At 46.8% G+C, this 14,120-nt stretch overlaps 1 protein-coding gene across 2 annotated transcripts in view; it reads left to right on the forward strand.

Annotated features, from left to right (window-relative positions):
- Pcsk6 (proprotein convertase subtilisin/kexin type 6) overlaps positions 1-14,120 on the forward strand; it is a 183,694-nt gene that overhangs the window by 81,645 nt on the left and 87,929 nt on the right. For both annotated transcript variants that reach the window (XM_075953248.1, XM_075953247.1), the window contains exon 7: positions 12,281-12,453. In XM_075953248.1, the coding sequence (XP_075809363.1) occupies positions 12,281-12,453 (173 nt within the window). The remainder of the gene's footprint in view (positions 1-12,280; positions 12,454-14,120) is intronic.

Consider the following 14,120-nt stretch of genomic DNA (forward strand, 5'->3'; position numbering starts at 1 on the left):
AAAGTTGTGCATTTTGTGAGAAGACTCTAGTCTTGTTTAAGCCTCCCATTTTTGCTCTCTCTGAGATGGCTCTAGCAGGGAAGGGGCAGCTGCTTCATTTTGGCAGGTGTGTGTGAGCATCCACGCTCCTCTTCATTCATCCTGGGCATGCTGGGAACTCTAATCTCCATGTGTCTTCAGTGATGTCACTGTGCGGGGTATCTCATTACTGTGGCCAGTCCCCATCAGATCTTCTAATTCAACTTTAGGGAAGACCAGGAAAGCACCAGGATGCTGCCTGGTTGGAGGTCAAGAATGGGCTTTTCATGACTGTGTGTCTTCTTGAAAAGGGTGTGTGTGTGTGTGTGTGTGTGTGTGTGTGTGTGTGTGTGTGACCAGAATGATAGCTCTGCTTTATTTCTGACAGCACTTGGCTTAGAGTGGGGCGGGGGCTTGTTACTTTTTTACAGGGAAGGAGGTCCAGGCATGCCACCCAACTATGTAGGCTGGTCCTATGGTTTCTCTGTACTGTTTGGCTGGGGTAGACCAGTTGTCCAGTAAAAGTTTCCTGTTGGATTACTAGGCTTTTCTTTTCCTGGTGCTTAAACTAGAGGAATAAAGTTTTTGTTCCTTTTTTCCCTTTTTGTCTGTTTGTAGTGCTATTTCTGGGTTGCCATCTTCATTTCTAATTCTGGTTTAAATGAGATTTTTTAAAAAAAAAAAAAAAAAAAGAAGATGGTTAACTGAGTGTGGTGGTGTGTGCCTATAATCCTAGCTCTTGAGAAGCTGGGGCAAGAGGGGGGAGAGTTGAAGGCCAGCATATGGGATGCATCGCAATAGTGGCAGCAGCAGGGGGAGGGAGGGGAGGGTGGTAGACTCTACTCCACTCTGTCATTCAAACAGGCAGAGGAGTCCTTTTTCAGAGCCTTCTACTCTGTCAAAACTGGATCCTTGGCCATGCTGAAGAAAGGATTTTCAGGACAAACTGATATGAAAGAAAGTTGGAGTTTATTAAAAATAGAAAGAAAGGCTCTCGGGGAAAGAATAGGCAAACCTGAGAGAAGATGTGGGCTTCTCAGGGAAGTGTTGTCCTGTGTGAGCCTGGCTGTCACTTCTCAAGAGAGAGTTGCCCTTAGGTGGCTGGGCAGCAGTTATACATTATATTATATATAATATATATATTATATATTATATTTTGGTAGCTCCCATGTTACATCTTGCAGGGTTGTTAAGATTTTTTTCCCCCACTCTTTTTGGAAAAATAGGATTATAGGGCAGCTCTGGAGACACCTCAGTTGGGATTACAGTCTAATAAAATAAAACCAGAAGCCACTACTAGGGTTAGGACACGTCATTTTACTCTAAGTGGGTTTCTTGTGAGATTCCTAGAAAATTGTGGGTTTACAGTTGGGAAGGGAGAAAGCCTTAAGCAAATGTTGTTAACTGTGTTGGAATTCTTGAGTCTCAGCTGGTGAAAACTTCAGCCGCATTTTTGGGGATGAGAGGAGTATTAGAATCCAGACCACAGCTACTGTAAGGACATTCCCAGCCCTGCCCCTCCTTGCTCTTGCCTCATGTGCTCATAAGTTTCCATCTTTCCTGTCTCAGCAAGACTCTGCCGCAAAACAACAAAACAAAGCACACAAAGAAGATAAGATGGAGCTGGAGAGATGGCTCAGTGGTTAAGAGCACTGGCTGCTCCTCAGAGGACCTGGGTTTTATACCCAGCACCCACATGGTGGCTCACAACTCCAATCCCATGGGGATACGGTGCCCTCTTCTTACTTGTGGGGGTACCACATACACATAGTACACAAGACATGCATGCAGGCAAAACACCCATACACACAAATTAAAATTGAAGAAGACGACACAAGATCCCACTACCATGTCATTCTTGACAGAACAAGATCCAGGACCAGTCTGCCTGTCAAAGTTCCCCCTTTGTTTCATATACCACCTCCAGGGTTGGGCTTGGTGAAGCAGGAAGAAGGAAGTGAATAATGTCTCTCCATCTTCTTGGAAACAGGAGAGCTCTAACTGATTTTAACAGATGCTAAGACTATCATGCATCGTTTTGTGCATACTGATACTCATTTTGGAGGCCCCCTGCCTACATGTACTCTCTTATCCCTGTCTTTGGGGGAATCATCTGGCTTGTAGAGTTTCTTTGGAGACAGAATCCTGCTGTGTTGCCCATGCTGGCTCCAGACTCTGCATCCGTCTTCCTTGGGCTCTGCAATGCTTGGGTTACAGGCATGAGCCATGCCATCTAGCTGTGTTACTTTCCAGTTTGGTGTTTGGCTTTCTTCAGATATTTTCAGGGTCTGGTTGCCCGTTCACAACTGTACTCACAAATCTTCTTGGCTGTGAGTGATTATCAGTCTCCTGGCAGAGGTCTACCTGTGATGGGGAGAACAGGGACCTGGTGCTGGAGGGCCCTCATCCCCTCCCTCTGGCCTTCCCACCATCTCTCCCTTGATTCATCTCTGAACAATTCTGTGCTGCTCTCTGCTCAGCCTGCAGGGATGCAGTGGTCCTGCGGGGATGCTTGCACAGGATCCCTGCTGACCTAGCAGCCCAGGCCTGCAGGGATGGATGTAGCTGTCCTGCAGGGATGCTTGCACAGGATCCCTGCTGACCTAGCAGCCCAGGCCTGCAGGGGTTTGTGCCCTTCTGGAATTGCTCTCCTTCAAACAGACTTGAAGCAGGGTGTTTTCTCCTGCCTCCTGCATCTCCTCTGTGTTGTCTCAGTTCCTCTGAACACTTCTCATGCCTATTCCAGAGTTGTTTTTTTTTTCCTTCTCTTCTGTGTTTTTAGTTCTGGGGATTTGGATCCTGAGGAGGGGTAAGCTGTGTGTTCAGTTCACTCTCCGCTTGCTCCAGTCAACCTTCCTTAGGGGTTATTGTTGTTGTTGTTGTTATTTATTATTATTATTACAAGAAGAGCAGCCATTGCTGACTGCTTTTAGTTGGGAATGCTGCACCAAACTCTTCAGCATTCTGTCTTTACATCTGGTCCTCAGAAGGAACCTGCGATTTGTTGTTATCCTGGCCTTGTCTCGCCACTGGAAACTAAACTGAGCTGGGAGGTGAACTGTCACCTGTGGTGTCCTGTGTTGCTGAGAGGCAGAGGGAACAGGTGAGCGCAGGCCTGATGACCTGAGGGCTGGGGGTTGCTATCCTAGCTCTTCGATGCCAGGGCATAGTAGTGACACTTTGAGGTCAGCTGCCGCTGAGCCCCGTAGCTAGAAACAGAAGGGAAGTCCTTATGCTGTGGGCAAGTACATTGGTGATTGCATTCCTTCCGGCATAACTTGACCTCCTTCTCCCTCCCAAGCTGAGAAAGGGTAATGGGACAGCACAGGAGGAAGCAGGAAGAGCAGCTGTACTCCTTGGCTTCCCCTGCTCACTCAACATTTCTCCTCTCTCACTTGTCTTTCTGGTTTTTTTTTTAATTCTATTTTTACAAATTGTTCATTTTATTTTAAAATAATCTGGCATACCCAGAGATCGTCTCATCTTTTTTGTTTGTTTTCGTTGTTGTGTTGTTTTGGGTTTTGCAATGCTTCTTCTTCCCTCTTGCTGCACCTGTTATCAGTTGGCACTGGTTTGGGGGAGCTGGCTGCACCTTCCAGCAGCAGTGTACCTCCCAGTCCAGATCCCCCACCCCACCCCGAGCATGGCCCATCCTGCAGGTGTGGGCAGAATGCAAAGGTCCCACTCAGACCATAGTCTGGGAATGTGAGTCCACACGATACCAGGTCCTCTTGGCCATGGGCTGCATTCAGCATCCTCTGGCATAAGCTCTCTGGGGACACAGGTGCAGCTTGAGCCTGAGCTGACATTGCTGCCAGAAATGCTCCGTAGTGCGGGGCAGGCTTTGGCCAGCACCTTGCGTGTGCGCTTACTCAATAAGACTCCAATTTCCTGAGGAAAGAGAGTTACCACGAGGCACATAGTTTAGGGTCCCCCTGCTTCTGAGAATCATCACTAGCTGGAGGGACTGGATCCCCCAGACCCCAGACTGCTCAGGAGCTGGTGGCTCAAGGGTACAGAGCAGGAGAGGACCTGAAGACCCCAGAGTTTGACTGGCACTTTGAAGCAGTATCCCTTGCTCAGTCTCCCAGTTCCTGCTGTGTTCACTTGTCTTCCGGGAAGGAAAAGGAAACAGATTTCTGTTGGTGTTTTTGTTCTATGTTTTGATTTAGGAACTAAATCATGTTTTTTTTTTCCTTTCATAAACATGAAATGTTAAATACATAACAACTAAATTAATCTGTGCCACAGATTGGTTAATTATGTTCATTTTGAGTCACAGAATTCGTTCTCATTAGTGCTTCCATTAAGCAGTTTAGGCTTGCGAACATTTTAAGGGAGCTGTTTAAGCTCCAGATTAATCTTCAAAGCAGAAGGATTTAAAATGCGCAGGAGGCTTGGGAGATTTGAGAAATGTGGAGCCAGTGCTGTCCAGGAAGAGGGGTCCCCACTTCCCTGTCCCTCACCACACACATTCTTGTCTAAAATGCCTGCCCGCTGGGCCTGAAATTCCCAGGCACAGCAAGAGGCTCCTGGGAAGGAGGTAGACAAACCCTGGTAGTCATACCCTCCCCAGAGAGCTCTAGTACACACACCTCTCTGTAGGACAGGGGAAGCTGGCTCGCAGACACCCTGTGCTGACCTGGTCAGAGTTCCTGAGGTAATTCCCCAAAGACTGAGGAGACACTTCATTCCTGGTGACCCTGAGACGGACAGACTCCAGTGGAACCTCAGGCTTAGTGACCAATTCTAGGGCTCACAGGCTCACGGATGTTCAACACCGTATTTCCACTGCCCCCTTGCCTCCTTCAGAGGCTAGCCTTTCCCTGTCTCAGCCACACACTCTGTTGGGGTCCCTCGCCGTCCTTACCTGTGGTGCAGATATGTGGGTGTCCTATGTAGCTCTGGAGATTGCTGTCTGCCCTGTGACCCGAGCTTCCATTTCTTGCTGAATTCCTAGGTCTCTAGAAATTCACTTTTGATCCTAACCCTTGTTCCATGAAAAAATGCAGACATCAGCTCTCCGGGTCAGTGCTTCTCAACCTGTGAGCCTCAACTCCTTTGGAAGTTTCCTATCAGATATTTACGTTATGGTTCATAACATTAGCAAAATCACAGTTATGAAGTAGCAATGAAAATAATTTTATGGCTGGGGGTCACCACAGCATGAAGAACTGTATTAAAGGGGCATTAGGAAGGTTGAGAACCACTGCTTTAGACAATAGCGGTGGCTTTTCTAGTCTTCTGTTATTCTTTGAGACATCAACAGGACCCACTTACGAGAAGGGAGTGTGGTTTGCATTATGACTTAGGTTTTGACAAGTCTATCTGATGAGCAGATGGCTGCCATTGATTGAAAAGGCAGCTTGTGACCCATAGTTCCCAAAAGGACAGGCCACATCACACCAGGCCAGTCTCCTGGGGACGTTCCAAGGTTGGCCAGGAGTCAGAGGAGCAAGGAGAAGCAGAAGATTCATTGCAGTTTCCATGGGGAAGGCAAAGAGAGTAGCTGGAACTAGCTACCTCAGATGACTGCAGCAGGATAGCACATGTCCCTAGTCATCTGTTAACTGCCACGGGACACTGGTCAGATCGCCAGGGCTCAGTAAAGGAAGCTGCAGGTAGAGACTGGATTGCTTGGTTTCCATGTGAAAGCCATACTTTTCTCTTTTTCCTTTCTTTTCTTTTTATTGGGTTATATATTTTTCTCCACTCCCGTCCCTTCCTCCCCCCGCCCCCCGCCTTCTACCTTCTCCCATGATCCCCATGCTCCCAATTTACTCAGGAGATCTTGTCTTTTTCTACTTCCCATGTAGATTAGATTCATGTATGTCCTCTTTGTTGTCTAGGTTCTCTGGGATTGTGATTTGTAGGTTGGTTTTTCTTTGCTTTATGTCTAAAAGCCACTTATGAGTGAGTACATATGATATTTGTCTTTCTGGATCTGGGTTACCTCACTCAATATGATGTTTTCTAGATCCATCCATTTGCCTGAAAATTTCAATATGTCATTATTTTTTCCACTCTGTAGTACTCCATTGTGTAAATGTACCACATTTTCATTTATTCTTCAGTGGAGGGACATTTAGGTTGTTTCCAGGTTCTGGCTATGACAAACAAATCTGCTATGAACATAGTTAGTTGATCACATGTCCTTGTGATATGATTGAGCATCCCTTGGGTATATACCCAAAAGTGGTATTGCTGGTTCTTGAGGAAGGTTGTTTCCTCATTTTCTGGGAAATCGCCATACTGATTTCCAAAGTGGCTATACCAGTTTGCACTCCCACCAGCAATGCAGGAATGTTCTCTTTACCCCACATCCTCTCCAGCATAAGTTGTCATCAACTTTGATCTTGGCCATTCTTACAAGTGTAAGATGGAATCTCAGAGTTGTTTTGATTTCTCTCATGACTAAGGATGTCTCAGCCATTTTAGATTCCTTTGTTGAGAGTTCTCTGTTTAGGTCTGTACCCAATTTTTATTTGATTATTTGTTATTTTGATGACCAGTTTCTTGAGTTGAAAGACATACTTTTCTATGAGAGTCATTTACCATGTCTAGAAGATAGTCAAGGCAGAAGAGGAAAGTCTCTTCAGGGTTAGCAAGACCCCCAAGTGTCAATGCGTCAGAAGACAGTTAACATAAGAACCTACTTGGAGATGAGCCTCATCTTGTTGGTGAAGGTGTGAAGCCCATGTGTGTATGTCCATGGTATGCAGGGCAAACCATGGGTACATATACTTGGTATGCAGGTAAGCCCATGGGTGCATGCATATATACTGTATGTAGGTAAAACCGTGGGTGTATGCATGTGGTATGCAGGTACTCTGTCTCTGGGAAGAGATGAATGCTGTGTTGCAAGATCAGTAATAGCATGGGAAGCTGAGAGAGACCCAGCTTTCTGATGATCTACCACACTGTCGTGTACTTCCTGGGACAATGGCAGATTGTAGGTGTGTCTTGACAGCTCTGTAGACCTCAGATTCCTGGGTCCTTGGAAAAAGGCTGTCAAGTGTGGCGTGTTTAGAGACTAAAAGACTCTAAGGAGATTATGAGACTTGACAGTTCTGTGGATCTGTGGACATTAAGAAATGATTTTTATTTTATGTGTGTGACTGTTTTGCCTGCATGTATGTATGTACACCATGTGTGTGCCTAGTTCTTTTGGGGGCTGGAAGAGGGCATCAGATCCTCTGTAAGTAGAATCACAGGCAGTTGTGGGCTAACAAGTGACTTCTGGCGACCAGATCCAGGCTGTCTGAGAGAGCAGCCAGTGCTCTTAACTGCTGAGCCATCTCTCCAGCCCCATTTGTGGCCTTTTGAACAACTGTTGAAACTCACCCTGCACGGCTACTCATGGGATAGAATGAACTATGGTTTTGCTGGAAAACAGACAAACAAACAAACATTTCTCTGTGGATTTACTGAAACAAACCCAGGATTAATGAGTTGGATTTGTTGAGGAGGGCCATTTGTCACACTCGGGAAGCTACAATCTCATTTTCCTGGCTGCTGTTCATCGCTCCTGCGTTGCCGCTCATTAGCTAAAGGCGAAATACATTACTGCTCAATAAACAAAAGTGGCCCCAGCATGGCAGCCCCCCTGCCTTCCTCCAGACATTAACAGGCAGGCAGGCAATATGGCTGACTTCTCCTATGGGACCAGAGCCTGTGTGTGTGCCGTGTGCGCATGTGTGTATGTGTTCTTTTTCTTCCTTCTCATGCTGAGCTCCCTCAGAAAGTAGTTTTCAGCTACATTGTGTGTTCTTCACAGGGTCAGCTACATGTGGCCATGTTTGCCTTGCTTTGCACAAGCCTGTAGTCCAGAAAATCACGACATAAATCAGAAACAGGGAGGAAGGATGGATCACTATGAGAAAACTGGTTTTTTCTTTTAACTTGTACGAAGAGACTTCTAAGATCATTGGTTTCAGCCAGGTTTTCCCAGGGCATTTAAACAATGGGACTGGGTGCGTTACTGAAAGGAGACGAGCCTGCCCAGTGCTCCCCAGGATGGGGGGAGCCTGCCCAATGCTCCCCAGGATGGACTTCTAGGGGTACCTGGAATTATCTTGTGGAGATTGACTCCCGTTTGCAGTCTCCTGTTCCATTCACACGTGAAGTCACCAGGCTCAACTACCTTATCTGTCTATCTGGAACCCACAGACTCTGCCATCAGAGTGGAGGGGTAAACTGTGTTTATGTGTCCTGTGCTCTGGCTCTGCCCACAGGAAAGCAGCCCAGCACAAGCTAACAACAGGAGTTAGTTTGCCATCCAAATGATCTGTCCAGATTATTTTTATCTCCAGCAATTTATAGTAAATGGGCCTTTCTTTTTTTTCATTAGAGAAATGATGACTGGTTTTTTTTTTCCTCCTCTCCTTGGCATTTGCAGGGAACCATTCACATTTGAAGCTAATGTTGGAACAGCAGGTTTCTACTGAAAATATTTACCTTTCTCTGTTGGCAACTGTCAGTGCTGGGGAAATAGATGCACTGTCAAAATCTCAGTGCGCAACACTTCACTTCTCATATGCCAGTCAGCCCCCTTCAGGATGGAGAGCATTGTGAGAGCTGGTGGGGTTCACTCTGCTTGTGTATTTGTGCATATTTTTGGATGTCTCTTTGGTATTCCATTCTTCTCATTTAGAAATCGGCATCTCAGCATCTATAACCGGCATGAAAAACCTTAGAATAGCAGGTTCCATTTTCAGCACTAGAACCACAGGACTGGCTTTGGCCACCCACGTGACCAGCTAGCTCTCTTGCCCTAAGAGTCTGCTGCTGAACCTTAAAGGCAGAAGGAATTCTCTCCTATTTCTGTAGCCCCACTGCGAACCAGGACATACCGGTCTATTTCCCATTGCTATGACAAAATATCCGAAGCTGAGTAACTCACACACGGGTCTTCTCCAGCTCTCCGTTTTGGAGGCTTGCAGTTGAGCCAGCATAGTACCAACTCTGGTGGGCTTTCCCTTGGCTACGTCAATAACATGGCTGGTGGCAGAGGAATCCTCCCCCAGGAGCATTTGCAAGAGAAAGAGACCGCAGGATGACACAGAAGCCAGAGAACAATTCAATGTCAGTCCCCGCTCTTGAGAACTAAGCAGGGTTCCATGAGATCTTCAATCCCTTGAGTCTTACCCTCTTGCTTGCATTGCATGCGATCCATCATTTTCTTAGGCTTTAGAGCTAGCAGGTATGCAGATGTTTCTCTTCATAGATACCGTACGCTATATCATCAGAAAATAGGGAAGTAATTAGATACTGAAATTACACCCATTTTCACAGTTAGGAAAACTGAGATCCACTGGAGTCAAGAACATTCAATGTCCCAGGTACTTTTCCCTTCATTTGACAGCCCATAGTGCAGATGACTTCCTATATGGCCTTAGACAGAAAACCAAGTACCATGAGAGAACCTCCAGGGTCCCTGTCTGGTCACAGTTGGCAGCCAGAGCAGGGCTCCCACCCATGACGCATTCTTGTGTCTGCTAGCCAGAGGGGGGCCTGCTGCAGTGAGGGTCTCCCCTGCCAGAAGCAGGTGACCTGGGGTGGTAGTGTCTAAGTCCCTATGCATGACTAGCCATGGTGTTTCAGGTGGCGGGGTGACAGGAAGTGGATGGAGAGCCAGAGAAGACAGGTGCCGCTAAGCCAACATCCATCCTTGCTGCTTTTTGGGGGGGCCATCAAACCTTAATGGACAGGCTCTTCCTCTGAATCTATCCTCATTTTCCACTGTGGTCTGTGCACCCCAGCTGACTCCTCACATGGCTCTGGGCACCACCCTTGGACTTCTGAGATATTGTATTATTATTATTATTATCATTATTATATTTTCAGTAAATTTCTCTGGCACTGATTTTGCAGAGAAATCCCACACCTTCAGAGCAGATGTTTCCAGTTAAACCTTATACTTAAGTATAAGGCCAGGCTACTGTACCCCAGAGCAGCTCTCCTGCCGTACTGCATTGCTCATTACATTATAGAGCCTCCCAAGATTCCTCCAAAGCGATGCCTGCATTGACCTCTTGCTTATGAACATGGAACTTTGGGGCAGATGGTATAGAGAAAACCACAGAGGAACCTGAACTTTAAAAACTGGTTAAAGAGAAGGCTTATGAATCTTCCGATTCCACACAGGGAAGAAAGTCACACTTTGCTGAATGATAAAGTATATCTACTTATTTGTAACTTGTATGCTACTAAGCAAGAAGACACAAGGCAAAAAAAATAGAGGCATGTATTAAGGTTCTGAGCTCAGTAGTTAGTCGGAAGCAGGGTTACATGAGGATCTCCATGTGTACAGTGAAGTAGGACCCTGGGGTTTAATTCTCATGAGGTACTTGTCTCTGGGACCTCTGCTTCTGCGACTGCTCCTGCTTGTGTTGGGAACCAGCTCCTGATCCCAGGGTGAAGTACTACAGTAGACCCACAGGGACTAGGTCCAGAGCCCATAGAGATGCCAAAGTGCTTGGGCTAAAGTCCTTTATATGAAATGGGGTAGCATTTACCTAGAGCCTGCTCCCATTCTCCTGTATATGTGAAATCACTTGATTATGCATAATATATGATACAGTATTAATACTGTGTATAGTTGTTTACTATTGAGGAAATAATGACAAAAAATGTCTATCCCAGTATAATACAGAAAACAGTTGGGCTTTTTGGGGGGTGCTCCCAGGTGTTTTTCAGATGTGCTTTGGGTTGAGTCTGTGGGTACAGAACAATGGCCACAGAGATGCCTCATCTCCCTGTCTGTGAATGGATGTCTATTATAGTTCAAGAACAGAATTTCAGTTCTTGAAGATGCCTGTGGAGGTCCAGGACAGGAGAGGTACAGACCCCCTCCACGATGAGGTCAGCTGCAGAGGAAGGGCTTCCTGGGCCTGACGTGGGTAAGGCCAGAGTGCAAGGCCATTCATAGCCATGCTCTGAGAATAGCCGTAACCACACAGCGGAGCGCTTCACTTGGAGTTCAGTTTCTTAAAAAAGGAAAAGATTTGGGATGAAAGTGTGTTTCAGGTGAAGATAAATATTAAAAGAAAGTGAGCTAAGTGCCATCCTTGGTTATTTCTGTATTTATTAAGCTTCCATCAAAGAGTGTAAGCTGTGCTTTCCTGTTATGTCTTAAGTAGCTCTAAGATGGAGAACGTTTCCGTGAAAGGCAGGGCCATTGCACACACAGAGCCAGACCCAGGAGGCTCTGGAGACGCTCAGGGAGGTGTTACTGGTGGCTGGAATCTGGACCAGCGGTTTCTCGGCTTCTCGTTCAAGTATGAACTAAAAGCCCGTGCGGGCTGTACAGTTTCAAGGAAACTTTGTTCCAAAGGAAAGCTATACTACATACAGATTAGAAAGAAATACGGTAGGGAGACTGACAGTGGGCCACACGAGTGGGGTTATTCAGGGGTCCTGATTATTGTCGGGGATGCCTTTTATGAGGTTCAAGAGAAGGAAGAGTTGCTTACTGAGGGTATAGTGGGGGATTCTCTGTTTGGATTGGCAGGCTTACTTTGCCCAGGCCTTTTCACTCTGTGCACTAATCAGATGCACCCTTGATTATGCATATGTATAGGATGCTGAGTAGAAAATTCTCCCTTATTGTTCACTTAAGGGATAGTTTTGTCTGACTGCATAGGTACCCCAAACCATTTCAGACCAGATAGGCCCTTCTAGCTTCAGACCAGAATGTATCAGGACTAGTTTGAATAGAAACTGTCCAAGTATGATGGTCATTAAAATACCATAATCAAAAGCACCACGGGGAGGAAAGGGTATATTTCTCAGGTGTGCCCATCACTGAGGGGATTAGGGAAGGAACTCAAGCAGGGCAGGAACCTGGAGGCAGGAACTTATGCAGAGTCCACGGAGGGGCTCTGCTTACTGGCTTGCTCATCGATGGCTTGTTGAACCTGCTTTCTTGTACCTCCTAGGACTGCCTACCCAGGGTTAGTGTCTCTAGCAGTGGCCTGGGCCCTCCCATATCAATCATCAAGCAAGCAAATGCCCTACATAGGCCAGTCTGGTGGGGGCATTTTCTCAGTTGAGGTTTCCTCTTCCAAAATGACTATAGCTTGTTTCAAAAGGGCATAAAACTAGCAACTACAAGCGCCTCTTGGGAACCTAGTGGCATGGTGTCCTGGGATAAACTTCCTGGCGCTCCCAGCCCTTGCAGGCTTCCTGGTCCCAGGGTTCTTCACTAGTCCCATGCTCAGACTCCCCAGCGCTGACAGTGAGCCTCCCCTTCTGCTCGCAGGCATCCGGATGCTGGACGGCGATGTGACCGATGTGGTTGAGGCCAAGTCCCTGGGCATCAGACCCAACTACATTGATATTTACAGTGCCAGCTGGGGGCCAGATGACGACGGGAAGACGGTGGATGGGCCCGGCCGTCTGGCTAAACAGGCTTTCGAGTATGGCATTAAAAAGGTATGAGTAACCTAGGACTACAGGGGAGCACCCAGGGTGGGGGTGACTGAACATCTTCACCATTTAAATATCAGAGTGACGTCAGCCGTGGCCTGAAACAAGACTGGCAGGAAAGCCCTGCAGTGCGGGAATGAAGGGCTCTGGGCTGCCCGCGCTGGTCCAGGGAAAGCCAGCCTAGCACTCCCCATCCATGAACTGCTCCCTTGGAGTCGGAAGAGACGCGTGTAGGTGGTGGGAGGCAGCGCAATCAGATCTCCCGGCCTGATCCTTGAATTATGGAGGTGAAATAATGAGCAGAACTTTCTGTCTACCGTGGGGTGTGGGGCGTGGCTACTCCAAAGCCTCATGGCAGCAGAGAGCTGTCACCCAGACACCCGCACCCTTAGTACCACACAGCCAACACATTTACAGTTTCAGAGACAAACATGGGGACCATCCAAGAGACTGACTACCTCCTCAACTGGGAGGGTGGTAGGCTCGTCCCAGGAAGCCTACCCTCTGGGCATCACCCATTGTCAGTGTGGAGAGCTGGCGGGATAGGGGACTCAGGAGAAGTGAGTTTGGGAAGAGCTAGCAGGAGATGAACCAGGTTTTACTAGCCAGGCAGTGAGACAGATTTCCAGGTGAGGGCAGTTTCTTGGAATAGTCAGACGCAGTTACGGTCAGCATCCAGGAGGCCCTGAGTGGCCCAATAAGCCCCAGGTCACCGCATAGGGGTGGCTAAATGAATGTTGGCAGGGCTGGGATGTGAGGCAGGGTCTGTGAAGAAACCCAGGCGTTTCTGATTCCTGTGGAAAGCAGGAAAGCAAGGGGGCAGGATTGAGCCTATTTCATTATTTATATTTATATGACTTAAACCATTTTTAAAAGATTTTTATTATATTGTAACTGTGTATAGTAATTCATGATGCAGTGAACAGTTAAAAAAATACATCAAAAAGAGCCAGTCGTGGCAGTGTATGCCTTTAATCCCAGCACTTAGGAGGTAGAGGCAAGTGGATCTCTATGAGTTCGAGGCCAGCCTAGTCTACAGAGTGAGTTCCAGGATAACTGGAGCTACACAGAGAAACCCTGTCTCAAACAAAACAAAACAAAAAACCAGAAACACTCAAAAGTTTATACTGCAGACAGCTTTTCTGTCTCTGTCTGTCTACCCTCTCCCCTGCAGTCTTGCCCCAGAGAGGAACAATCCCCCACCCTCTGTGTGTGTGTGTGTGTGTGTGTGTGTGTGTGTGTGTGTGTGTGTGTGTGCACATGTGTGCCAGAGGTCAACATCAAATTTCTTCTTCAAGAGTTCTTCACTTTATTTATTTCTTGTGTTTAAAAATTTTATTTTTTATTTTAAGTGTTTTTGCCTGCAAGCATGTATGTATGTATATATATATACATATATATATATATATATATGTGTGTATATATATGCACCATGTGCATGCCTAGTGCCACAGAGGCCAGAAGAAGACATTGGATCCCGTGGATCTGGAGTTATAGACAGTTGTAAGCCTTGGTGTGGGTGCTGGAAACTGAACCTGGGTCCTCCGCAAGAGCAGAAATTGCTTTTAACTGCTGAGCCATCTCTCCAGCCCTATTTCTTTATCTTTGAGTCAGGGTCTTACCATGTCACCCTTGATGGGCTTGATTGGCTGGGATCTCATGTTGACCAGGCT

Source organism: Microtus pennsylvanicus, chromosome 18 (genome assembly GCF_037038515.1).
Source record: "Microtus pennsylvanicus isolate mMicPen1 chromosome 18, mMicPen1.hap1, whole genome shotgun sequence".
Classification (NCBI taxonomy): domain Eukaryota; kingdom Metazoa; phylum Chordata; class Mammalia; order Rodentia; family Cricetidae; genus Microtus; species Microtus pennsylvanicus.